This window comes from Carettochelys insculpta, chromosome 1 (assembly GCF_033958435.1).
Source record: "Carettochelys insculpta isolate YL-2023 chromosome 1, ASM3395843v1, whole genome shotgun sequence".
Taxonomy (NCBI): domain Eukaryota; kingdom Metazoa; phylum Chordata; order Testudines; family Carettochelyidae; genus Carettochelys; species Carettochelys insculpta.
The window spans coordinates 355,642,272-355,668,851 of record NC_134137.1 but is presented as its reverse complement, the minus strand read 5'-3'; the positions used below and the strand labels follow the sequence as shown (position 1 = coordinate 355,668,851).

The window sequence follows — 26,580 nt, the reverse complement described above, 5'->3', positions numbered from 1 at the left end:
TTGTCTAAGGGAGTTAGAAGTCTGTCCAATATACAAAGCATCTGGGCATTGTTGGCACATCATGGCATATATGATGTTAGTTGAGGAGCATGAGAAAGTGCCCGTGATTCTGTAAGTAACCTGGTTAGGTCCAGTGATGGTATTTCCAGAGAAGATATGTGGACAAAGCTGGCAGCGGCCTTTGTTGCAAAGAAAGGTTCCAGGACTGGTATTCCTGGGGTATAGACTGTGGCTGTTCGTGAGGATCCTCATAAGATTGGGAGGTGGTCTGTAGGAGAGAACAGGCATATCACCTTGGGCCTTCTGGAGTGTGGCATCCTGATTAAGGATAGGTTGTAGGTCTTTAATAATTCGTTGCAGTGGTTTGAGTTGGGGCCTGTAGGTGATGAGAAGTGGAGTTCTGTTCTTGGCTTTTTTGGGCCGATCTTGGAGTAGCTGGCCTCTGGGTATTCATCTGGCCCTGTTGATTTGTTTTTTCACTTCTCCTGGTGGGTAATTCAGGTTTATGAATATTTGGTAAAGATCTTGTAGTTTTTGGTCTCTGTCAGTTGGATCAGAGCAAATGCGATTGTATCTAAGAGCTTGACTGTAAACAATGGATCTAGTTATGTGTGCAGTATGGAAGCTAGAAGGGTGTAGGTAAGTATAGCAATCAGTGGGTTTTCAGTACAGTGTGGTTCTGATCAGGCCATCCTTGATTAGTACTGTAGCGTCCAGGAAATAATTGTGGGTGAGAACAAAGTTACAGAGGTCGGACGCCAGATTGGCTGTGGTGACATCAGGGATGGTGTTCCTGATTGCTTGTAATCCGTCTTTATGTGGAATATTAGTGTACAGAGCCTCTACATCCATTGTGGCAAGGATGGCGTTATCAGGAACTTTTCCAATGGTTTGTAATTTCCTCAGGAAGTTGGTGGTATCTCAGAGATAGCCGGGAGCGTTGGTGGCATAGGGTTTGAGGAGGGAGTCCACGTAACTGGATAGTCCAGTGGTAAGGGCGCCAATACTCAAAATGATAGGGCATCCAGGGTTTCCAGGTTTGTGGATTTTGGGAAGTAAGTAGAATAATCCAGGCTGGGGCTCAGATGGTGTGTCTGAGTGAATAAGGTCCCGAGTAGCAGCAGGGAGTTCCTTAAGTAGTTGTAATTTCCTTTGGAATTCCAAAGCGGGATCAGCGGAGAGAGGTCTGTAAAATGTAGTGTTGGAGAGTTGTCTGGCTGCCTCCTGTTCATAGTCTGACTTATGCATGATGACAACAGCACCCACCTTTGTCAGCTGGTTTGATTATGATGTCTGGGTTATTTTTGAGACTGTGGACAGCATGGTGTTCAGCATAGTTGAGATTGTGTCTCATTAGGCATTGTTTGTGTATAATGTCAGCCTGGGCACGGTTGCGGAAGCATTGTATGTAGAAATCCAGACTTTCACTATGATCCTCAGGGGCAGTCCACATAGAGTTCTTCTTCTATTGTTGTTGGTAGGGGGGGTCAAGAGAATCAGACTGTTGTTCATAGGTGTGCTGGAAAAATTCCTTTAGACAGAGGCGGCGAAAGAAGGCTTCAAGGTCACCACATAATTGTGTTAAGTTCATGGAGCAAGTAGGGCAGAAGGAAAGACCCCAGGATAAGAGAAACTCCTCTGCTGGGCTGAGTTGGTAGCTTGAAAGGTTAACAATATTGTTAGCTGAGCTGTTGTTATTGTGGTTGAAGAATCCTGAGGTATGAATTAATGTAGAAAATTTATTCTCTTTTCTGTTTTGTAGAACGTGGAAGTGTGTTTTATAAATTTCTTGTCTAGCACTGGTAAAGCCTCATACTGTGGGGTCTTGCATGGATGCCTCTTTGTTGATGATCATTTCAAGTTCACAGAGTTCATTTTTGATCATCTTTTGTTTATTGTAAAGGATTTTGATCAAGTGGTTCCTCAGTTTCTTAGAGAGTGTGTTCCATAGATGCTCGCTGTAGTCAGTGTAGTACATTGATTATAATGGGTTTTTCCACTGTCAGTCCCTTGGGTACAATGTCCATTTTCTTGCATTTGGAGAGAAAGATGATGTCTGTTTGGATATGGGTGAGTTTTTTCATGTAGTTGATGGATCTCCATTCCAAACGGCTAAATGTAGTGCCTTGCGTGTTAATAGTAACAGAGAGGGAGCCATGCTTGTCTATATACTATCCAAACAAAAAGCAGTCAAGTAGCACTTTAAAGACTAGCAAAATAATTTATTAGGTCAGTGTTCGTGGGACAGACCCACTTCTTCAGACCATAGCCATACCAGAACAGACTCAACATTTAAGGCACAGGGAACCAAAAACAGTAATCAAGGAGTACAAATCAGAAAAAAATGATCAATTTTCCAAAATGTCCTATCTAGAGAAATAAGAAATAGTCAGGGACAAATTTTGACCCTTGGTTCCTGGCTCATTTTTAGTGGCCTTAACAAGTCAGGGGCTGTACAGGAGAAAATTCTTTCAGACCCAGATTAAATTTATGAAACTCATTTGGGGCTGTGTCAAAAGCCTTATTTATTAACACCATGATATATCACGTCTATTGCTTTCAGGCATCCATTAGGCCAGGGACCCTAACAAGGAGGAAATTTGATTAATTTGGAATTATTTTTCTTACTTTACTAGTCCTTACAACTTTAAGTACTTACAAACTAATAATTTGTAATAATTGTAGCATTAGGTGCTTATTGGTGTAATAATTTATTCCAGTAACTTCCGAGGTATCAAAGTGAGGCTGATTAATCTGTATGTCCCTGGGTCCTCTTTATTCCTGTTCTAAAGACAAATACTAACTTGTTAATGGATATGAAGATACTTTTTTTCTAGGATCTCAGAAAAGGTATATGTACAGCACCTGGCTAGTTAAAGCCACTAAAAATGAGCCAGGAACCAATGGTTAAAATTTGTCCCTGACCATTTCTTATTTCCATTATCTCACTTAGACAAACCACTGCCATAAGTTAGAGGAGTGTCCCTCTTCCCATTTGACAGACTGGGACCCTGAGGCTATGCCTGGATTACAGCGATTTGTTTTTGCCTAAAGATATCTTCCCACGAAACTTGTCAACAGATGGTGGCCAAATTGCTCTGCTGACAGTCTGCCCTGCCCCTCTCTCCAGGAAATGGCCAGTTCGAAGCACAGCAGACAGGGCTGCCTGGTGTCCCAGATGCCCTGTCTGTCAACAGAGGGCCCCCTGGAAAGTGCAGAACCGCTTTCTGTCAATAGATCTCTGTTGACAGAGGTCTTATACCTTGTGGGGAGTGAAATAAAACTGCTGAAAAAAGTGCTGCATTCTGTCAGTTTACTGTCAACAGAATGCCTTGTGAATCTGGACACTCCCTGGGTTTTGTTGACAAAATGGCAGCTTTGTTGAAAAAACCTTCTAGTGTAGACATAGCTTGAGGTACACAAAAGGGAAACGACCCACCCCAGCTCACACAGCAAGATGATGGCACAGCCAAAGAGAAAAGCAAACAATTCTCACACTTGTTCTAACCACCAACCAACCCTCCTGAGAGAACCCAGGAACTGAGATGGTGGGAAATTTTTAATTGAAACCATTTTCTGTCAGAAAACCCCATTATAATTAAATATGCTCGTTTCTGAAATCATAAATGGATTTGGATGAAAATTCTTTTCATTTTTTTTCTTGTGGCAAAAGAACATCACCTGCTTGTCACATGCTGTTAAATTGTCTCATTGAACACAAGGAGGAGACACTTTGACCTTGAAAACTGGAGAGGTTATTTCCGTCTGGACTAAGCAGTTGTTCCTCTTAATGGTTTAAAATATTAAAATAGAATATTTTACCTACTATACAGCAAACGCTGTTTGCCAAATGGAACTGGGAAGGGACCAGATCAGATAATCAAAAATTAAGTATCAGAGAGGTAGCCATGTTAGTCTGTAGCTTTGAGAACAACAAGAAGTCTTGTCAAGTATCGGAGGGGTAGCCGTGTTAGTCTGGATCTGTAAAAGCAACGAAGGGTCCTGTGGCACCTTATAGACTAACAGCAAAGTTTTGAGCATGAGCTTTCGTGAGCACAGACTCACTTCATCAGATGCTGGTCTTGGAAATCTGCAGGGCCAGGTATAAATAAGCCAGAGCAAGGGTGGGGATAACAAGGTTAGCTCAGTCAGCAAGGGTGAGGCTTACTACCAGCAGTTGATCTGGAGGTGGCGACGATATATACCTTCAAATCAGCGGCACAGCTCTGGGTACCCGCATGGCCCCTCAATATGCCTATATTTTCATGGCTGGCCTGGAACAGCGCTTCCTTAGCTCTCGTCCACTAACACCCCATCTCTACTTACACTACATTGATGACATCTTCATCATCTGGACCCATGGGAAGGAGACTCTGGAGGAATTCCACCAGGACTTCAACAACTTCCACCCCAACATCAACCTCAGCCTGGAATGGTCCACACAGGAGATCCATTTCCTGGACACCATGGTGCTAATACACAATGGCCACATCAATACCACCCTGTACCGTAAACCCACTGACCGCTACGCCTACCTTCATGCCTCCAGCTTCCATCCCAGACACACCACACGATCCATTGTCTACAGCCAAGCACTAAGATATAACCGCATTTGCTCCAACCCCTCTGACAGAGACAAATACCAACAGGATCTCTACCAAGCATTCTTGAAACTGCATTACCCACCTGAGGAAGTGAGAAAACAGATCAACAGAGCCAGACGTGTGCCACGAAGCCTCTTACTACAGGACAAGCCCAAGAGAGAAACCAACAGAACACCACTAGCCATCACCTACAGTCCTGAGCTAAAACCTCTACAGCGCATCATCAGGGATTTACAACCCATCCTGGACAATGATCTCCCACTTTCACAGGCCTTGGGAGGCAGACCAGTCCTTGCCCACAGACAACCTGCCAACCTGATGCAAATCCTAACCAGCAACTATACACAGCACTGCAGTCACTCTAACTCAGGGACCCATCCATGCAACAAACCTCGTTGCCAGCTCTGCCCACGTATCTACACCAGCAACACCATTACAGGACCTAACCAGATCAGCCACACCATCCTGGGTTCATTCAGCTGCACATCTACCAATATAATTTATGCCATCATGTGCCAGCAATGCCCCTCTGCTATATACATCGGACAAACTGGACAGTCTCTATGTAAAAGAATAAACGCACACAAATCAGATATCAGAAATGGTAACATACAAAAACCCGTAGGAGAGCACTTCAATCTCCCAGGCCACACAGTAGCAGACTTAAAAGTAGCTATCCTACAGCAAAAAAAAATTCACGACCAGACTCCAAAGAGAAATTTCTGAGCTACAATTCATCTGCAAATTTGACACCCTCAGCTCAGGCTTAAACAAAGACTGTGAATGGCTGGCGAAATACAAAAGCAGCTTCCCCTCCCTTGGTATTCACACCTCCAGATCAACTGCTGGTAGTAAGCCTCACCCTTGCTGACTAAGCTAACCTTGTTATCCCCACCCTTGCTCTGGCTTATTTATACCTGGCCCTGCAGATTTCCAAGACCAGCATCTGATGAAGTGAGTCTGTGCTCACGAAAGCTCATACTCAAAACTTTTCTGTTAGTCTCTAAGGTGCCACAGGACCCTTCATTGCTGTTAAAGAAGTCTTGTGGCACCTTACAGACTAACAGATATTTTGGAGCATAAGCTTTCATGGGCAAAGACCCGCTTCATCAGATGCATGAGTGGGGGGTGGTTTCAGAGGGGTATTTAAAGAGTGGGGTCCCAGTAAAAGGGAGGGCCAGAGCTGACAAGATCTATTCAGCAAGGTAGAAATGGCCCGTTATCAATACTACTTATCAAAAGAGGAAAAAACAAGTCACATCAGACAGGGGGAAGTGAGCTTTTGTCAGAGTCTAATGGGGAGACATTAGCATCCAGACCAGAGAAACTGCCTTTATAAGCTGCAAGCTACTCCCAGTCTCTGTTTAATCCATGGTTAATGGAGTCAAATTTGCAAATAAATTGCAGCTGAGAGATTTCTCCCTCCATTTGATTTTTGAAATTTTTTTGTTTCAGGACTGTCACCCTTAAATCTGCCACTGAGTGTCCAGGGAGACTGAAGTGTTCCCCCACAGCCTTCTGTACATTACTGCACCTGATGTCTGATTTATGTCCATTTATTCTTTTACAGAGAAACTGTCCAGTTTGGCCAATGTAATTTGCAGTGGGGCATTGCTGGCACATGATGGCATATATTATATTAGTAGATGTGCAGGGAAAGGAGCCCCTGATGGTATAGTTGGTGTTAGGTATGCTACCAGCTCCCCCAGCTTTGAGATACCACCAACTTCCTCAGGAAACTACAATCCATTGGTGACCTTCCTGAAAACACCATCCTGGCCACCATGGATGTAGAGGCCCTTTACACCAATATCCCACATGGAGATGGACTCCAAGCTGTTAAGAACATTATCCCTGATGAAACTGAGGCACAAATGGTGGTGGAGCTTTGTGACTTTCTCCTCACGCACGTTCCTGAACAGACCTTGTCAGCTCTGCCCACCCCCCCACTCTTTAAATATCCCTCTGAAACCCTTCCCCCCCACTCAGGCATCTGATGAAGTAGGCCTCTGCCCACGAAAGCTTATGCTCCAAAATATCTGTTAGTCTGTAAGGTGCCACAAGACTTCTTGTTCTCAAAAATTAAGATAACCCAGGGAGCGGGAAGGTGTGAGGCTGCACTGCCCTCTAGTGGCGTTGGTAACGCTCGCTCGCTCTCTCTGTGTTCTACCCGCAATGGGAGGCGGAGCCCAGGCGACCAAACACCCGCCTCCCCCTGCCACGCTCCGGCCGGAAATCCACGCGACAAGAGAGTGACCCCGGCTCGTCTCTAAGATGGCGGCAGCGCTGAGAGCGGGTAGTTTGGCGGCCGGACGGCTCCTCTGGGCCTGGCCTGGCCGCCGCCTCGCGCGGGGCGCCACACCAGCGCACCGGGTGAGTGGCAAGGATCGCGGCACATGTGGGGGGGCGGGGAGTGCTGCTTGGGCTCCCAACGCGCCGGCCCGGCAACAGGCAGCCGGCAATGCGTCCCCTTCGCGCAGTGCACCTTGGGAACTGTTGTTTTATGGGACGCACTGCACGCGGAGACCCGGCCCTTGTCCATCTTATCGAGGTTGCCTGGCTACGCCGCGCGCTGGGAGCTGTAGTTATTGCACTGTGCGGGTATGGAGCTACACGCCGGGTGTGGTGGTCCGCGTTGTTAGAGTGGCCTGGGGCCGTACTGCATGCCGGGAACGGTAGTCTTAGCGCTGTTAACCACTGGCTGCACTGCACGTTGGCGCTGTAATGTTAGTGCTGTCGGGTTGTCTTGGGGCCCCGCTGTGTGATGGAAAGTGCACAGACCCACCCCACGTGCTGTAGGTGTGACTGTCCTCCTGGGGCTGACCGGCTAGCTGGGATGTTTGCAAGTCATCGGTTATGTTGCTTGGCAGTTGTGGGCTGTTCACAGAACTGGCAGGGACCTTTTGAGCAGCGTTTCTCACCCTTTTTTTAATGAAGTACCCCTTTTTAGAAATTACACATACCCCCAGACTTGCCTTGCGTACCTCTAAGGGGGGCATATCACCCGTTGAGAAACATGGTTCTAAGGTAATCTGAGGTCTGAAACAAGTGCTATTCAACCTTTCCAGATTACTGTACTTTTTCAGGAGTCATATGTATTTTGCATACCAGCAGGTTACACCTCACTTAAAAACTACTCAAAAAAATGCAAAAATATCACAGAAGACTACTACTGAAATTGGCTGACCTACCATCTTATTATCCAATAAATGAATTGGAATAGAAATATTCTACTTATGCCTCAGTGTAAGGCATATGAAGCAGTAGAAACAAGTCATTGTCTGAATGAACTTTTAAAGTATATTGACTTTACTAGTGTTTTTTTATGCAGTTTCTTGTAAAACTAGGCAGATAACTAGAGGAGCTGATGTACCCCTTGGTGTACCCTCAAAGGTACACATCCCACTGGTTGAGAAACACTGCTCTAGAGCAGCAGAAAATGGAGCATCTTATGGGTTCTGTAGTTTTCATGCGCTGGCATTGTAGGTTGATTTCCTAGCTCTTCTATATAGTATCCAAGTATCTCAGTCTTTAATGTTTTTACATACTACTATCCCCGTTTTACACATGGGGAACTGAGGCACAAAAGACTAAGTGGCTTGAATTGGATCCAGGTTTCTCACAGCCCTGGCTAGTGCAATAAACATTGCATTAAAAGTGCAGATCAGTCCATTTTATGCCCCTTCCTGCCTTCTTTCTGGGTAGAGTTGGCACACTTGTGAGAGGAGCAGTTGCCACCGAAGCAATGCTAATTTTGCAAAAGAAAAATAAATTCATACTTTAAGTCCTGGAGTATTCTTTCCTGACAAGCATCATAGGATAGTATCTGCCATATACAACTAATGGTTGCTGCTGCTGCTTCTTCTTCTTTCCCCAAGTCCATACAACTTGGGACAAGCAGATTCAGAGCCACCAAGGCAGCACCTCAAGTAGTCTTAAATGTTCCTGAGACTAAGGTGTCTTCTCTGGAAAATGGCCTGAGAGTAGCTTCTGAAGATTCTGGACTCTCAACGTGCACAGTAGGTAGCTTGTGAATTATTTTTTTTTCTTTAACATATAAATGTATTTCATTACATTGCCAAATTAGATTTATTAGAGTATTTAGCAGAAGCAATTAACAAAATTTTGTAAATAATGAACAGAAGTTTGTGTGAAGGTGGAGCTAAGCCTTTCAAAAGCAACTAGTCATTTTGGATGCCAGAACCGATAGTTTATAAAGCGATCAGATTTTTATAGAGTGTGTGTGTGTTCAGCAGTTTCTGAAAATTGGGCCCTTTTAAATGCAAATTAATTTACCCAAAAAATGGGGCATCCAAATCACTAGTTGCTTTAAAAAATCCATATACAATGTATTAATAAACAATAAAATCTTAGTCGAAGAAACCAGCAAAACAATACCGATGCAGTCTTCTTTTAGATAGTAAGTTTAATATTTTTTTTTAATAAGGTTGGTCTTTGGATTGATGCTGGAAGCAGGTATGAAAATGAGAAAAACAATGGAACAGCTCACTTCCTGGAGCATATGGCTTTCAAGGTTAGTATTAAAACTAGTTTTCAAATGTTACTAAAATTGTTTACCGATCTTTAAGGTTAACTGTGGAGATTCTTTACAACTGATTTCAGTTTGTCACATTTCCAAATTATCAGAAAAATACAAGTAATTTGAACATTTTTTGTACAAAATAAATGGGGAAAAAAAGATGAAATCTTGGCCTCATTGAAGTCAGTGGCAAAGTTGCCAGGATTTCAAAACAGATCTGTATGATTTCAGTTGTATACTTGCATGTGCTGCTGTAGGGTAAAAAACGAATTGCCTGAAAGAAAAATTTCAGTCTAGTTGAAACAAAAATAAAACAAAAAAAGTTTGACAGGAAGAATTCAATAATGATAGATCTGTTAGTTTCCAGGAATTAGTTCTGCATGTTATTTCAGCATCTGAAAATTAACAATCCGAGTGTTTACTGAGGTTCAGTCGAAATGCCACCAGCCTAAGTCAGGTATTATGCAACCTTCCTTCCATATTTCTGACACTATGTTTAAATCTTGAACTGATCCACTGTGGCTGAAACCTGAAGTGCAGCCTTCTGCACGTCCGCCTACCCCCCATCCATTTGTTTTTCTTGTGCTCAAATCCATATTTTGAGCATCTTTAGAGAAGCTCAAACATGCTTTCTGTTCCCCATTTGTAAAAAACGACTTTGTGGATAGGTATGTTCCAGAGTGCAAGTAAATTTTTTTCTTTAATTTCAGGGGACGAGAAAGAGATCTCAGTTAGACCTGGAACTAGAGATTGAAAACATGGGAGCTCATCTTAATGCCTATACATCCAGAGAACAAACTGTGTATTATGCAAAGGCTTTCTCAAAGGACTTGCCAAGAGGTAACTGCTCCTGTCCTGCAGAATTTCTGAAGGAGCATCCTTCCTAAAAATTGTGAGGAGGGGAGCAACAAAGAATTAAATGAGCTGACAACCTTCTAAAGAAGCAGACATGGGAGAACAGTGTGTTTTCTCACCTCCCTTTCTTGACAGCCCCCTTCTGGAGCTCCATGGGAAGGAAGGCTTAGCAGGTTTGGAGGAGCATGTCATCACTGCCTGTTCTTGGCACTTCCCATGGGGACCAAGTGACTGTCACTTGAGGGTAAAGATGTGAAATGCTCACCTCACTGCAGATCTCTAAGAGATGCAGGTTTGCAGACTACGTGCCTACTTTGGCTTCCTTGTCCTCCTGAGGGAACTTTTTTCAATCTGTAAAGTGAACCTCCAATGTATCCTGGGCACTCTATGCCCCTGCTCTGTGTTTGAACTTGGGAATGTATGGTAGGTCCCTGGATAGTTGTATTGTAGTTAACTTAAGCAGTTTGTCTCTAAACATGCTGTGGAAAAGAAGCTTGCAAGAAGAGAAAAACAATTTATTGTTAAATACTTCTTTTGATGCAGGTTGAATGTCTCTTGTCTGGTACCTCAGTACATGACCAGTGCTGAACAAGAGAATTTGCCAGGTGATGGGAGGTCAGTATTGTCTAGCACATTATCAACACTTCCACTGTTTACTGAGCTCTTGGAAGACATTTAAGGATAAATTACAGCTAACAGCACAGAACAATGAGAGCAAGGAGAGGTGGCTTTCATGCAAATTTTATTGCAACGTGGAAAACTTGGCCACACACTTGATAAGTGGTCATCTAGCTAACTAAAATCATGCCGGATTACAGATGTTGCTGGGTGAGAGAGTTCTGGATTAGAGAGGTTCAACCTGTATTCTATGTTACTGGTTCTGCCCACTTACAGCAGATATTTATGTAGGTCATTTGATTACACTATAATCAGTTGAAAGTTCAGTTGTTGATGAAGCACACTTGCCCTGCATCTCTTTGTGTTTGCAACTAGCTGTGGAGATTCTTGCTGACATCATACAGAACAGTACACTGGGGGAAGCTGAGATTGAGCGGGAGCGTGGAGTTATCCTTCGAGAGATGCAGGAAGTTGAAACCAATTTGCAGGAAGTTGTCTTTGACTATCTTCATTCCACGGCTTATCAGAACACCACACTGGGATTTACAATCTTAGGACCCACTGAAAACATCAAGTAAATCCTCCTGCTTCTATTTTATCTTTGTCTTAATTTCATGATTTCTTCACAATATTTGAAAACAATATTTATCTTTTAAGATAAATAGTATATTTTCTGTTCTCTTTATGCCATATGAAGAGTTTGGGGGGTTGCACAGAATGGAATTGTAGATGGAATTTCCCCTGAATATCTTACTCTTAATCTTACCCATTTGTAATGGTGTCCAAAGCAAACTGAAGCTTTTATGTTTTTTTGAACTCTTTTTTACATGTAAAACACTGCAGTGGCATTGCTGCAACACTTAAGTGTAGACACTCCCTATGCTGACAGGAGATGTAGTCATTTTTCCTTCATTGTTACAGATCCATAAATCGCAATGATTTGGTGGAGTACATAACAACACATTATAAAGGACCCAGAATGGTGCTGGCTGCTGCAGGAGGTAAATATGAGACATAAATCACAGCAAATACTTGGAAGTAAATTAAAAAACAAAGCATTTTAATTTTGTTGGGATAGTACTGAGATCATAGGAATATGATTTATCATCTGTTTAATTGGTCATAGAAGTGTATTGTGAGCCCTTAAAGTTCTTTACAAAATTTCTGCCATGTCTTGCATCTTATCCATTGGCCTTTTCTCTAAGCTGTCTTCCAGGGACAGCCTTAAATGTATCTTTTAGGATACCAGGGGGTTTGGCTTTACACTGAGAGGCTGTGCCAAGTTGTAAGAGGACAATGTGACTGAGAGCACAAAGACACAAATGTAGGAAGGAGATGGCATTCAGAACGGGAGAGGGAGAAAAATAAAAATAGAAAGATTGGGTCAGATTATGTAGGGCTTTGAAATTGAGAGCAAAGAGCTCATATTTGGTGCTGTGTAACATAGAGGAGGCAAGCGAAGGAAGTTGAAGGGAAAAGGGATGAAGATTTTAACGGTGGTATTTGATAAAGTGGAATGAGGGGAGGGTGATCAGAAATGTACCGTAATGAAGTTGGGAGAGAACTAAGGGTTATGGTGGAGTGTTGTAACTCCGGTATCTTGGTTGAAGCTTTTTAACTTCTGTGAAGTGAAACAATTTTCTTAGATGACAAGTTTTTTAAAAACTGCTCTACATGAAATTCTCTCTTTTTCAGGAGTGTCTCATCATGAATTGCTTGATTTAGCAAATATTCATTTTGGTAACTTACCGTCAGCTCAGGAAGCAGGAATGCCAGCTTTGCCTTCTTGCAAATTCACAGGTAGTGAGGTAAGTAGTGAGATTTCTTTTTGCCCTTTCTGGTTAATGAGATCAACAACAAACACCAAGTAACAAGTAATATTAAATAAATGGTCTGGTGTGATCAGAGTTTTTAGCTAAGCACTGATCACTCCCACTGATGGTAATAGGATCTATAGATGCTCTCCAGCCTTGAAAATGTTCATTTGACATACTTCTGGGAAAGGATTTTTAAAGGTTACCATGGAGGCCGAGAATTCAGGAGTTGTGGGTTCTGTGCCCATCTCTGCCCAACTGACAAATCCCTCAGCCTTCCTATGTCTTTATTTAGTCATGTGCTATGTGTGAAGAAGCTTAATTACGGGGATTAAGTCAAGCTTTTTGAATGTTGCACTGTTTTTTTTTAAAGTTTCCTGCATTTGAATAAACGCACACGTTACGGTAGTTTGCTGCATTACATCTGGAGTTAACATTTTTGTTACATTGTATCAGATTCGAATAAGAGATGACAAGATGCCTTTGGCACACATCGCAATAGCTGTTGAAGCAGTTGGTTGGTCTCATCCAGATACAATTCCCCTAATGGTAGCAAATACTCTGATAGGCAATTGGGATCGTTCCTTTGGAGGAGGAGTGGTGAGTGAACTTGTTTATACCAGTAAGAGATGTTTAATTGAATTATTTGCCAGGATCAGAACACCTCACAAATGCCGGTTTGCCTGGGGTGGAATTGAGTTACTTGGGTATATGTTGGCATTTTAAAAAAAAATGAAAATCGAGCAGAGTGGTCCATAAATGCATTCATTTGCTATTTGCAATATGAGGATTTGGGTGCAGGTGCATTTAAGGAATGGCACACTGAGCCACCAGAGTGGAAGAGCCCTTATACAGCCCAGCAACCTGTAGTGAAAACAACTGAGGAAAAGCCAAATAGGATCCAGGGGAGTATGCAATGAGTAGCCCAGTTAGCTGTTCCCTCCCTTGGAATCTTACTAGCTGTTTTTTAGGACTTTTTTTTTTTTTTTTCCCCAAAAAGACAAGTTCAGGCTGTCACTTGGAAAGCGAGAGCTTATATTTAGGGTAGGAAGCTGCCTGTCCTTTACAAAAGTTCCATTCTCATTCAGTATTGTTGGCTTTGGAAGAAGCTACTCAATCTGTCACACCTTAAATAGTAATGGATGAGTTTGATGGTGGAAAAAGATGTTTAAGAACCCCAAATTGTGAAATCCTAAAATATATATTCTTGTGTCAACAGAATTTATCCAGCAAGCTCGCCCAGATCACTTGCCATGGCAACCTGTGTCATAGCTTCCAGTCTTTTAACACCTGCTATACTGATACTGGCCTGTGGGGGCTCTACATGGTTTGTGAACCATCCACTGTACAGGACATGATGCACTTTGTTCAGAGAGAATGGTACGAAAACATGGGTTTCTCAATGTAGCTTATATTTGGTTGAATACTGGCTATTTTAAAAATGGCAGCCTCCTCAAAAAAGTGTTCTGGGTTTGTGTTTATCACAGTGCATATTTGTAGGGAAAGAACAAGTAAACAAAATCCAGATGCTTGCGATATTTGCTTCGAAGAAGCCAGTGTTCCCCCCCACCTCCCCGCCCCCCTTTGCTTCATCCTGATTGTATCTTGCACTAGAAGTAGCTCCAATGAAAGCAGATGATTTGCTTGAAGAGCAAGGTACTATTGGGCGAGAATAGGAGTGATGGAATCTGGTGTGAAATGCCAGTAGTAGCCATTTGATTTAAAAATGAAGCTCTCTGGCAGCAGGAGATTACAAGGATTATCTGACATCAGATTCAAGCTAAGTAAGGTCCATTTTATCTTATCTAAGTGTAATTGCGGTTCATTTATTAGAGAGCATATAGAACTGGTTGCCTTTAGTTTACGTTTTCAGAGAAACACAATTACGTAACTTCAAACACCATTACTGCATGAATGATGGCTGGTTGCACAAGCAAATGATCAATTAGACATTCATTTGGTACTTAAGTTCTAATCACTGCCAGTGAAAATGTAGAGACAAAAGACGGGGATAGTAATATCTTTTACTGCACCTGCCTTGAGTGGTAAAATTATAGTAATTACTTTGTAACTAAATGAAACCCAATGCATGCCATTGTGCAAAGACTCTTCTGAAACTAGGCCAGGGAATCGTGTAGTATGGGGTCTCTGTAGATCATTGTATTTACACCAGAGTACGTATCTCCTAACTGGCAGAGTACAACTGGACTTCATGAGTCACAGATAAAATTCAAGTCAGAGGGGAACACTTCTAGGATATTTTGCAAGATTTTTTCCCCCCCTCCCTTAGGCTGGGGTACATCTTGGAGAGGTTTTTGTGGAATCTTTCCCCTCTTGTGCTCCCCACACCTAGTTACTTGAAGTCTGTGACAACTACAAGTGATTCAGTGGAACAAGTAGCATTAGCGTCATAATACAGTGTGTAAAATGGAACTGAGCATTGTGCAGTGGAAGGGCTCATTTAGTCCCATGTGACCAGCAAGCACTGTGCAGCCCAGAGTTTGTAAATCTCTTTAATACCTGTCCCTGCACCTGCAGTAAGGAATTGTTTCCTAGAGTAGTGGCTCTCAAACTTTCCAGACTCCTGTACTCCTTTTAGGAGTGTGATCTGTCTTATGTATGCCCAAGTTTTACCTTGATTAACAACTACTTGCTTACAAAATTAGATGTAAAAATACAAGTATCTCAGCATGCTATTACTGAACAATGGCTTCCTTTCTCATTGGGTACGTCTACACTAGGAACTAGCTTTGAAGATCACGTCAAAGTTAGGAACTAACTAACTGAAATGTCACTAACATTTTATTGCTCAATATGCTATATATGGAAGTACAGTGTTTATATTTCAGTTGATTTTAAGACAAAATGGCTGTGTCTACAATACAAAAATACGAAGTAAGGGAAAATGTGTGCAGAGTCTACACCCATTTTCCCTTACTTTGAAGTTAACTTCGAAGTAGGGAGCCCAACTTTGAAGTCCTTACTCCATTTCCAGGAATTGAGTAGTGTCCTACTGTGAAGTTTAACTTCAGCGTCTACAACACCCTGCTTCGAACATCAAAGTTGTACTTCAGAGTAAGCAACTTCCAAGTTATTTTTGTGTTGCAGACACAGCCATTTTGTCTTAAAATCAACTGGAATATAAACACTGTACTTCCATATATAGCATGTTGAGCAGTATAATGTTACTATGACATTTTAGTTTGTAACTCTGCTAGGGCTTTTTATGTAGTCTGCTATAAAAGTAAAAGTATCTAGATGAATTGATGTACCCCACCAGAAGACATCCATGTACTCCCTAGGGCACACACATCTGATTACAAACAACTGCCCAAGTATAGTACTCCAGAAAAGTCGTATCACTGATGTTTAGAATTAAGTGACATGGTTTTCTCAGTCTTCGTGTGAAGACTTTCAACTGTAAGTAGCTGGAGCCATTAGAGAGTTTCCTCCGATTCAAATGATATACCCTTAAATCCCATTTCTCTTTTCCCCTTGGCAAGCTTCTTCCATCTTAATCTTGCAGATACATATGCTGAGAATATCACCAGCCCTGCTCTCTAGAAATACCATGCTAGTATTGTAAGAAAACAAACTAGCAGTTATGTAACACTTTGAAGACTAAAAATAATTTATTACATGATGAGCTTTCATGGGACAGCTCATCACCTAATATTTTGTTCGTCTTTAAAGTGCTACATGACTGCTGGTTTGTTTTGTTACAATACAGACGAACATGGCTCTCTCTCTCTTTCTTACTATTCAACATGCTGGTATTAGTGTCTTAGCACTGTGCACATGCCCTACATCATGGTGTTCGTGTTTGCTTAAACTATTACATTTTTTACTGGTGTGTTAAACTGTCTTTCAGGATAAGACTGTGCACAAGTGTTACTGAAAGTGAAGTAGCGCGAGCCAAGAACCTTTTAAAAACAAATATGCTGTTACAACTTGATGGTAAGGTTAAAATTGGTTTGTTTGTTTTTTTATTCTAATCAAATGTGTTGATAAGTTGAGTGTTTTTTGCCTTTATTAGGGTCCACCCCCATCTGTGAGGATATTGGGAGACAGATGTTGTGTTACAATCGCAGAATTCCAATTCCTGAACTTGAAGCAAGAATTGAAGTAAGCTGTGCATGTGTCGTGCATTTTTAAATGAAGACTGTTAATGTGCCAGCTAGCCACTTATCTGCATAGAGTAAGGGTGTCCAAACAGCAACTCATGAGCTCCATAAGCCTCATTAATTGTAAATGCATGGATTGTGGAGCCCCCCTTTTCTCCCTATCAGACAGGAGTGTGGGAGAGGGGGGGAGTTCAGGGTTTTGCTTTGCAGATGGGTGGTGGGGCTTAAGCCCCAGACCCTGGCATGCACTCCTGATCTTGAGATCATCATCATACCAGGGGTCTGCAACCAAAATAGCAAGTTCCATTTTTTCAAATTCAGTTACAAAATCAATACTTCAGGAGCTGCAATGCATGTGAATGTGACAGTCCTTAATAAATAACAAACCATACTCCTTGTCACCCCTATTTTAAGAACAGTGCACACACAATGACTTCTACCAGTTAAAAAGTTGTTACTCCTATCTCAGTCCCCAAATCCACCCTCTAGCCCCAAGCTTTTCCCCTGCCATCCCCAGGATTAACTGGCCTCAGCACATGCAGCTCCTCAGCAGCTGCTGCCACCACCTCCCCGCTGCCTCCTTCGCGGTGGGCTGCACAGTTCTGACAGGGGCAGACTCATCCACCCCTCTCCCCAGCTGTCCCACTCACTTCACCCATGTGCAGCACATGCAGCTCTGTCCTGCCAGCTTCCTCTTCTGGGGCTCCCCACTGCAGCTGACTGCTCAGTGGCTCTGGAGGCTGCCGCCGCTTAAACAAAAAAAACTAAATTCAGTTGGTTTAAGTAGCTGCAACCTCTGGAGCCAAAAATGGGTCATGTAGCTCTGGCGCCACAGGTTGCTGACCTGTCATAGGCTGTTTGGAGTGTCTGTAGTGTTGGCCACACCTGGTTTAAATGTTGCCTGAACATTTACTAGCCCTCTAAAACAGTGGTTTTCAGGCTATTGCAGGCCACATTCACAGAATCTATATACTAGCGCGGTGAGTGCTGAGTGGGCCATAAGCAGCCCACGGGTTAAGAATGGCTACTCTCTAAAGACAGGGTAGCTAATTTAGCATTTGAGATTAGCTGTGAAGCCATTGTATTATAATTCAGATGTGGGCTCTTAATATTTTCTAGCAAAAGTCTATAACCTTACCTTTCTTAAAACATTTTTCAGGCTATTGATACCCAGAGTATAAGAGAAATTTGTACAAAGTACATTTATGATAAGAGCCCTGCCATTGCTGCTGTGGGTAAGATTATTCCTTCTCCCAATTTTCCTCCTCATACCAAGCCGGAAACTTAAATGGATGTCTTGACTAGCTTTTTTTTTCCTCCCCCCCAGGTCCGATTGAACAACTCCCAGATTATAACAGAATCCGTAGCGGCATGTACTGGCTACGTGCTTAGGAATACAGCATGAGAACTCCTTTAGAATCACTAAAACATTTGTCACAAGGCACGTAGACAATTTTTTTTCATCTTCAAAACCACACACACACCACAGGAAACAAATTCAAGTGTCCAAAAACTACATGTCACCTTGAAAATTTCTCATTGTATGTAATTGACAAGCAACAAGGTCTGACCCTTGTATTTGGAGAAACTAATTTCAGAAAGTTACACGTAAATAAGTCTAATATGTATATTTGTCTAAAGAATAAAAGCATGTACAGTATTTGCATTTTTATTATAAAACTGAACACAACAAAGATTGTCACTGAGTCTCACTTCTTTGCTTTAGCTGCATTCAGCACTTGTTCTTGGGCAGCTTTCTTTGCTTTTACCATTTCAACAAGTTCCTGGAGAGTGAAAAAAAAAATTTGTATATTTAACCGATATGGTGACTTAACTCTGCCAACCAAAATAGGATTTTAGATAGTCAAGGCCTGAAAATTCTTGAAAAATCAAAGCCTAATATCCGAAGTCAATATAATTACTAGAGCTCCCATTCCTATGCAGCTCAGTTCACTAACTTCTTGCTTTCATTAGTGGGTTAACACGCTCATGCTTGTTAATCTTAAATTGAGAGACAAGATCTGTTAATATTTTTTTCTTGACCAAGTTTCAAGCATCACCGAGCCTTCATGGGAAGGTGTACAGAGTGTTAGAACAGGGCTGCGCTAAAAAGTTAAGTCAAACCAGCTATGTTTTAAGGGAATGAAAAATCTACATCCCTGAATGAGGTAGTTAAGCCAACCTGTGTCTCTCTCCCCCACCCTGCCCATGTTGACATAGTCAGAACTCTCCAACTGACTTATTTGTTGGACCTCCCTGGTTCAGCACATGGCCCCAGCAGTGCTTCCAGCCGTAGCTCCTGCCCCACAAGACCTGGCTGCCAAGGCTCTGTGACCTAGGAACATCTGATCCTGCTGGACAAGAGAGTCCTGGTTTTCAGATGATCAAGCTGTACTTAGTTAGGGCAACTGAAGAACCACTCTGACTGCTGTAACGAGAGTCTGTGCTGAAGCACTGCTGCGATAGTATTTGAAGTATTGATATAGCTTAAGCTGAATACAAGCTTTAGGAGACCATTTAATGCAGTGGTCAGTTAAGGGTTGGCAGGCACTAAGATTTTACAAATTGGTTTCTTAATGGCACCCCATAACAATTTGTAACATACCTTAGCTGCCCAAATAACTTTAAGCAGTCTCTTTCGGTATGTATGAACCCCTTGTTTCACACTTCCAAATTGTATTTACCACAGATGCTCTAGTTGTTCCCCAAACATGAGTGAAAGCTCTGAAACTCAAAAACTTGTCCTTTCCACAAACAGAAGTCGATCCACTAAAAAACTACCTCACTTACATTGTCTTTCCCACAACCTGGGACTACCCTTAATATTTTCTACTTGTTTTTCTGGAGGGAAGAGCAGCTCTGGCAATGGTCGAGACCAGATCTTGCTGCAAGCTAACCACATAATTACAGGATGAAGACAAAGAGTATTTTGTACCTTATAACGTTTCATACAGTCTTTTTTTGAGCGGCCTGGTACAACTTCTGCTATTTTTTCCCACCTTTCCGGAGTATTTATGGGGTATGTCTTCAAAGCCTGTTCTAAAAGTTTTTGTTCTTCTGTAGTCCATGGGGATGAATCTGTGAATGATCCTGTTTTATTAAAAAAAAAAAAAACACTGATGAAAGAGAATAGTGCTCAACTATTGAAGTGTTCAGCCCCAAATCCCCTAAATTTTGCTCTTGCAGTGGGATGAGTCAGCGAGAACATTGCTAAGAAATTCATATGCCCAAGAAACTTGTGCCTAGACCACTGGAGAATCCTCTTCCTTTTGCACTTCACTAAAGAAGTGAATCAGCTCCTCCGAACACAGGAAAAGAAGTGTCCAGGGCAGATGGAGTTCTGTGCAAGCCAAGTTCATCTTTGGAAAGTGCACCTACCTGCTCTACCCCTGTAGTGGATTTCTTGTACCCCACAGTCCCTGACTGTGTGGCTTTATTGGCTGGGTTGCTTTAGAGGAAATGAGAAAAATTGATAGGAGACACTCTCCCCTCCCAACCCCCACAATCTGAACTGAATCAGCTGCCACAAATGGGAAAGTGTCCCAGGCCAACACACATTCTGCACTCACAGAACTATGCATGTGCTGGCTACTGCTGCAGACAGCCAATGGCAGAATTTGGGCCACTATCTTTTATCAAGGATAACTACAGGCACATAATTGTTTGTGAAGGGCTGAAAATAGTTCTTTCAGCCTTACCTTCAAATCGCTGTGAAGGTGCAGCACTCTCTGCCTGAGGTACCACTCCATATTCTTTTTTAAACTTATCAAAAGCTTTCTTGTTTATGTCGTCCTTTTGATGAGGGTCTGGGGACAACATAGGTTCATTTCATCAACAAAGACCAGAGATCACACTGGAAGGCTTAAAAATACATAATGCCTAATATCATACAGCAGATTAGCCTAAAGCTAGCATTCAGATATTCTGAATGTGCATGTAATGTTGCATTTCAGAGGTTAGCAATAAGGGTTGTTAAATGTAAACTTGGTGAGATTTATATTCACCCAAATGATGTATCCAAAAGCTTCAGTCATGGGCTACGTCAACACGTGCCCCAAACTTCGAAATGGCCATGCAAATGGCCATTTCAAAGTTTACTAATGAAGCGCTGAAATGCATATTCAGCGCTTCATTAGCATGCGGGCGGCAGCGGCGCTTCGAAATTGACGCGCCTCAGCGCCGCGTCCAGATGGGGCTCCTTTTCGAAAGGACCCCGCCTACTTCGAAGTCCCCTTATTCCCATCAGCTGATGGGAATAAGGGGACTTCGAAGTAGGCGGGGTCCTTTCGAAAAGGAGCCCCATCTGGACGCGCCGCGCGGTGGCAAGGCGCGTCAATTTCGAAGTGCCACGGCTGCCCGCATGCTAATGAAGCGCTGAATATGCATTTCAGCGCTTCATTAGTAAACTTCGAAATGGCCATTTGCATGGCCATTTCGAAGTTCGGGGCACGTGTAGACACGGCCGTAGTCTCATTTTGAGAGTCTACCATAAAAGAGGTTGTCCAGGTCACCTGGGGCCTGATCCTATACCCCTAATCCCGCTTGGCTACAGTGGAAGTAAGCAATGACTGAAGGATGAGGCTCTAAATCTTTTAAGCGTTATCCATACTAATAGTTCTATGAGCAGATAATCAGGATATTGTCCCTCATTTTAAGGCTTGCTCTTGTCCTGGCATGTGGCTTGGTACAAAGTGATTGAGAAACTCCTTTAAATACAGTAGGGTCTCAACATTCATGACAGTTCTGTGTCTAGAACCCTCACGAATGTTGATTTTTGCAAATACAGGGGGCACTCTCAGCCCCAGGGAAGAGGCAGCCACTGGTGCTCCTGGCCCCAGGGAAGAGGTGGCCATCTGCGCTCCCTGCCTAGGAGCCCCGGGAAGTCGCAGCCTCAAGCAGCCACTTGTGAATAACTGAATTCACAAATATTAGGTTCATGAATGTGGAGACTTGACTGTAATGTACTCTCTCTAATGGCATACAAAGCTGGAAGAACGGAACGTCCCAGTGTTACTTTCAGTAAAGATCAATACAGATAGCATCGTGATGGTTCATTCTTAAACTGAATTGCTCCTCAACAACGCAGCTTGGCAGCTCACCAGTTGTACCAGGCTTTTTTGTATTTCATGATAAAATCTTCACAGTAGCACTGATCTAAAATTCCTGCTGATGGGTGAGTTCCACTCAGAATAAGCTAAGGTGTATTGATGGCATTTAACTTCCTCTACTTTCGCTTATTGAAGATGGAAACTGTCTCCATGAATGGACAATGAATTTTTTTCTTTAGCAGTTAAAGAAAAATAATTTATTACATAAATAATATAGAAGCACGCAGACCATCTTACAAAGATAATAAAGATACCAAGTTTCTGGAGGCTCTTTGCTTTATTGATGACATCTTTTGCTGTTCGTTTTATTCCAGTAGTAGAATGCAAGTTCATGTAATTGGCAATAACTTCCCACCTACAGCAAGAATGGAAAACAAACAATGGAGAATACCATAGACTAGAATAGCAGTGATGTTTAATTTTGTAGCTAGTCTATGCCCAAATTATAGTGAGGTCTATGCTTGCAATAGCATGTCTACAATTGGAAACAAAGTAGCATATTTAAATGCACAGTAAATGGAGTGAAAAACTTTTCTATTAAATTGCATTAAGGTTGGGGTTGCCTCTGCCCTCCACTGAGCTCCAGATGGGCATGCACCTATTCAGGAATCCACTGACTTCATTGCAGGATCAGGGCCCAAGCTTAAAGTACCTCTGACCTCAAAAGGCTTCCCCCTAGCCCTCCCCTGAAGCAAATTGATATAGTCAGAGAAAATTTAAAACAAAGGGATTCTCTACAGCCTGTGTTAGAGGAATACTGTTGCAGCCCTAAAGCAAAATAAAGTTTCAAATGCTTTAAAATTTTAAATTGGAAAATGCTATTTAGAAAAACACCCCAAATTTTGTCTTTTACATTTAAAGCATGAAAAAATACCTGGAGTTAGTCCCAGCGGGGAAGAGATTCACAGCTTTAATCAATAACTGTAAATCATCTTCTGACCAGTTTTTACTTCCACCTCCACCACCACTTGTTGACTTCTCTGTACTCTTTGTGGCTTGGCGCAAACGAGCCTCTGCTTCTTCTCTTTCTCGCTTGATCTGTTCATTTATTTCTTCTATCTGTGCGAGTACAAAAGTACAGCAATTAATTGTAATGTTTTATCCCACAAATCCAAAATTAAAGTCCCTTCTGTCTTTTCAGCTTCTGGAATTGCTTCAAGCCTTGAACTTGCCCCGGTTTTCTTATTCTGTACATCACACTCGGGGAACAGTCTACCTGTCTCCCACATTAGTTCCCCAACAGCTGACAAATATTTAGCTATCTGCAGACATACTCATGGGCATGCCAAAAAAAATTGATGTGTAATGAGTGAAAACGTATTACACTCAACTAGGTACTTTTTTGATACTTGAGCAGCAAAGTTTATGTTATGAGGAACTCTAGACTGAATGCTCTCTTGGCTAAATATTGTTTGCATAATGGAGTTAAGCAAAGATTGAGCCAGTTTTCCAAAAGTAAGTTATTGCTAAGGAATATGAACTTACATAAAATTTTATTACACCAGTTACTGTCATAATTAGGTATTGTACTAATATAAAATGCATAAACTCTTACTCTGCTGGTACCAGCATATTAGACTAACCCTGAACTATGTTATTTGCTGTGGAAGCAGCTGCAAAGTTTCTGTGCTATGAAACAAGTCTTGGTGGTCATTCTGACCATGTTAAAAAGATCCCAGTCTATGGTGCATATCTTATCTTCAGACAATATTCAACTTGTTTAAATGCAATCAGACAGTCATCTAAGCTTAGCTAAATATTTTCATTACATTGGATTTGACACCATATAAAATTACCTGTTTTTCTACAGCAGCCTTTCCTCCTTCCCTTGTTGTGGATGTAATTGCTTCATTCAAACACTGAAGACTAACAAAATAAATTAAGTTATACTGGAGATCTTGTAGGAAGGTAGATATTAAAATATAGAGCAAAGAGGGTCAGGAAATGTACCTTGCAAGTTCAAGACGATCACAAAGTTTTTCCACCTCTTCCATCATTTTAACACACTCTGCCTCATTATCAGAAAAGTAATTCCAGTTCTGTAAGTAGAAATACATGTTTTCCCTTTTAGGTATTGGACAACAAAATATACTTTGCATCTCAAAACATCCCCTTTCCTCCATTATTTCTATACTGGGCTGAGCAGCCTGAAATAATTAGATTGTTTATGCAACTGAAATCGGACTATAGGCGTGTACTTAGTTTTTTAGTTGAATTGTCTTAAAAGTTACTTTGGTTTGTCTTTAAGGAGCAAAGCTTCTTTTTATGTTGTGATTCTGTATTTAAAAATAAAAATCTATAATGACATTTGTGTGTAAATTACAAGCGTTTCTGACAAGTGGAGTAAAAACACTTACCTATGGACATAGGTTCTACCTTCCACTTTGATTTATAAGGACAAGCACACATGAATACTTTGGCAGGAAAGCAAAAGTTCAGGTCTGAGAAGTGTGACAATTTCATTAATACATCTAGCATGAGCTATGATGACATCTATACCTTGCATGTTGTTCTCAGTTTTTGCCTTTCCTTCTTAATTGCTTTTTTCTGAATATCTTTCTCTTTTTTTGCCAGTAATGCTTGCTGTCTAACTTCTTCCTCTTCCTTCTCCTTAGCCAACCGTGCTGCTTCTAATTCTGCTTGTCTTTGCTGCAATGAAAGGGGAAAAATAAACAAGTTTTAGCAGGTCTCTTGCATAAGATGTGCTACTTTAACCAGGTAAATAAAACTATCAATACTTAAATGATTGGAAGACTGGCCATTTAAAAAATAAACAAAAGGTGAATGTGCAGTTACAGACACACACCGCCTGATGTCAGTTATACAAATACCTCACTAGCACAGATGATACCCAGTTTCTAAGGGCTGGTCTATACTACATAGTTAGGTTGACATAATGGAGCTTATGCTGACCTAATTATTCAGCATCTATGCTACAGCCTTGCTTCTGGTGATGAAAGTGCCCCACTCATCATCATCATCAATAACCGTGGGCTCAGCGCCCGCTGGTGTCTGATGCCTCTCTCACTATGTCCTTCCATCTTTCCCTATCCAGTGCAGAGTGGCTTAGTTTCTGTAGACTAGCTCTGCGCCAATCTACTACATCATCTATCCATTCTCTGTGGGGTCTGCCTCTCCTGTTCGAACCATCCATTATGCTGAATACTAGGATCTTGATTTTTCATTCGTCGTTCATTCTGCAAATATGTCCAAATAGTTGTAAATTCCATTTTATAACCTTCGGCAGCAGGTTCTCTTTTGGCTGTACCTTCCTATATATAATTCCTCATTGGTGACCTTCTGCATCCATCCTATTCTCAGGATCTTCCTATAACAACTCGTTTCGAATGCCAATATTCTTCTTTTCAAATCTTTCATTATCACCCATCTCACATATGTACAACATGCTGCTGAATACACGTTTTCAAGATGCCAAGTTTCGTTCTTAAGCTAATTGCTCTGCTTTTCCAGATCTTATCCATCGCCTTCAAACTTGCTCTTGCTTTGGCTATTCTAGTCGCTATTGCCTTCTTACAGTCTAGATCATACGTTATGTTGCTCCCAGATATGTGAACTTCTCTACATTTTCTAGTTCAATACCATCCACACTGATCTTCCTTCCTGTTTCCTTATCTCCAAATACCATTGTTTTTGTTTTATCGATGTTCATAATCATTCCGTAGCACTTCCCTTCTTTGTTTAACACCCACACCATTTTCGCTAGCTTCTCCTCATCTTCCTCAATGATGACTATATCATCTGAGAACCTCAAGTTGTTAATTCTTTTCCTGTGCACAGATATCCCTGCTACCTCTTCCTTGATCTTGTCCATTGCTCTCTCCAGATGTTCGATGAAGATACTTGGAGATATTGGATCTCCTTGTCTCGTACCTCTACTTGTTTTAAACCAACTGCCCGCATGTTCTCACCGCTGCCTCTGCATCATCACTGGTATCTTTCAACAACCGTATCAATCTGCTATCCATTCCGTATGACTCCAACACCGCCCAAGTCACTTCCTGATCTATGCTGTCAAATGCCTTTTGAAAATTGACGAAGCAAGTGTACACATTTTTGTTCTTTCGTCGAGCTTTCTCCGCTATCAGTCTTAGTGCCAATATTTGCTGTATGGTACTTCTAACTTCTGAACCCTGCTTGCTCATCTGCTATATGTTCTTCTATCTGTGATCTTAATCTCTCAGTCAGTATCATCATCAGCACCTTACCTACATGACTTGTTAGGGCAATTGTTCTGTAGCTCTTGCACTCCAATGTACTTCCTTTCTTGGGTATTGTCACTAACACAGATCTTGTCCATTCCTTAGGTGCCTTCCCTTCTTTCCATGCTATATTACATAGTCGGTGTATTTCCTGAATCATGCTTTCTCTGCCATATTTGATCATCTCTCCTGTGATCTTATCATTTCCAGGGCTCTTATTCTTACGCTGACATAATTCCATCTCCATGACAGGCATGAGAATGATGTCAGTATAATCAGAGTGATGTAGTGTGTGTGTAGAGACAGTGTCCTTTCATTGATTGTTGGCTGTCTTTTTGATTTTATGACAAAAGCCGTGACATAGACAAGAAAGCTGGGCAGCTAGAATCCAGCTGCCTCCTGCTCCTCTGAAGAGCTGGGCAGTGTGAGAAGCCCTGTCAGCTTCCCTGCTTACTTGGTGACAGGGCTTCTAGGTGAGCTGTGAAAATAATAAGGTTGCTCGGCTCCCAGTCCTTAGAAAAATCTAATAGTCCTGTAAGCAATTTGTGCTACTCTTCTGAAGAGCTATTCCTGGCAGATTGGAGCACACCTATAAAATGAGAAATTATTTCAATTTACAGATGGGACAACTGAACCACAAATGTTAACAGAACTTGCTTGAGACAATGAAGACAGTCTGCACTGAACAGGGATTTGA

The 26,580-nt window shown here is 41.9% G+C and overlaps 2 protein-coding genes across 6 annotated transcripts in view; one reads left to right on the top strand and one right to left on the bottom strand.

Moving 5' to 3' along the window:
• Positions 1-6,843: 6,843 nt before the first annotated feature.
• PMPCB (peptidase, mitochondrial processing subunit beta) lies at positions 6,844-18,245 on the top strand. 2 transcript variants are annotated; one of them, XM_075016960.1, is made up of 13 exons: positions 6,844-6,977; positions 8,483-8,623; positions 9,052-9,138; positions 9,855-9,984; positions 10,993-11,191; positions 11,539-11,618; positions 12,313-12,425; positions 12,888-13,031; positions 13,651-13,811; positions 16,303-16,388; positions 16,468-16,556; positions 17,715-17,786; positions 17,883-18,245. In XM_075016960.1, exons 1-13 carry the CDS (start codon positions 6,879-6,881, stop codon positions 17,958-17,960), a joined length of 1,479 nt encoding a protein of 492 aa, XP_074873061.1. In that variant the 5' UTR covers positions 6,844-6,878; the 3' UTR covers positions 17,961-18,245. The 2 variants fall into 2 exon arrangements, with proteins under 2 accessions (XP_074873061.1, XP_074873069.1); XM_075016968.1 differs by having other exon boundaries at positions 17,715-17,790; positions 17,883-18,243.
• Positions 16,592-26,580, bottom strand: part of DNAJC2 (DnaJ heat shock protein family (Hsp40) member C2) — a 32,584-nt gene continuing 22,595 nt past the window's right edge. For 2 of the 4 annotated variants that reach the window (XM_075016926.1, XM_075016944.1), the window contains exons 10-18: positions 24,163-24,312; positions 23,614-23,702; positions 23,460-23,529; positions 22,538-22,722; positions 21,918-22,018; positions 20,254-20,361; positions 19,491-19,645; positions 18,269-18,339; positions 16,592-17,304 (exon numbers count right to left, since the gene is read on the bottom strand). In XM_075016926.1, the coding sequence (XP_074873027.1) occupies positions 17,280-17,304; positions 18,269-18,339; positions 19,491-19,645; positions 20,254-20,361; positions 21,918-22,018; positions 22,538-22,722; positions 23,460-23,529; positions 23,614-23,702; positions 24,163-24,312 (954 nt within the window). In that variant the 3' untranslated portion in view covers positions 16,592-17,279. Of the gene's footprint in view, positions 17,305-18,200; positions 18,340-19,490; positions 19,646-20,253; positions 20,362-21,900; positions 22,019-22,537; positions 22,723-23,459; positions 23,530-23,613; positions 23,703-24,162; positions 24,313-26,580 lie in introns of those variants that run through there. The other 2 variants (XM_075016935.1, XR_012648517.1) reach the window with 2 other exon arrangements.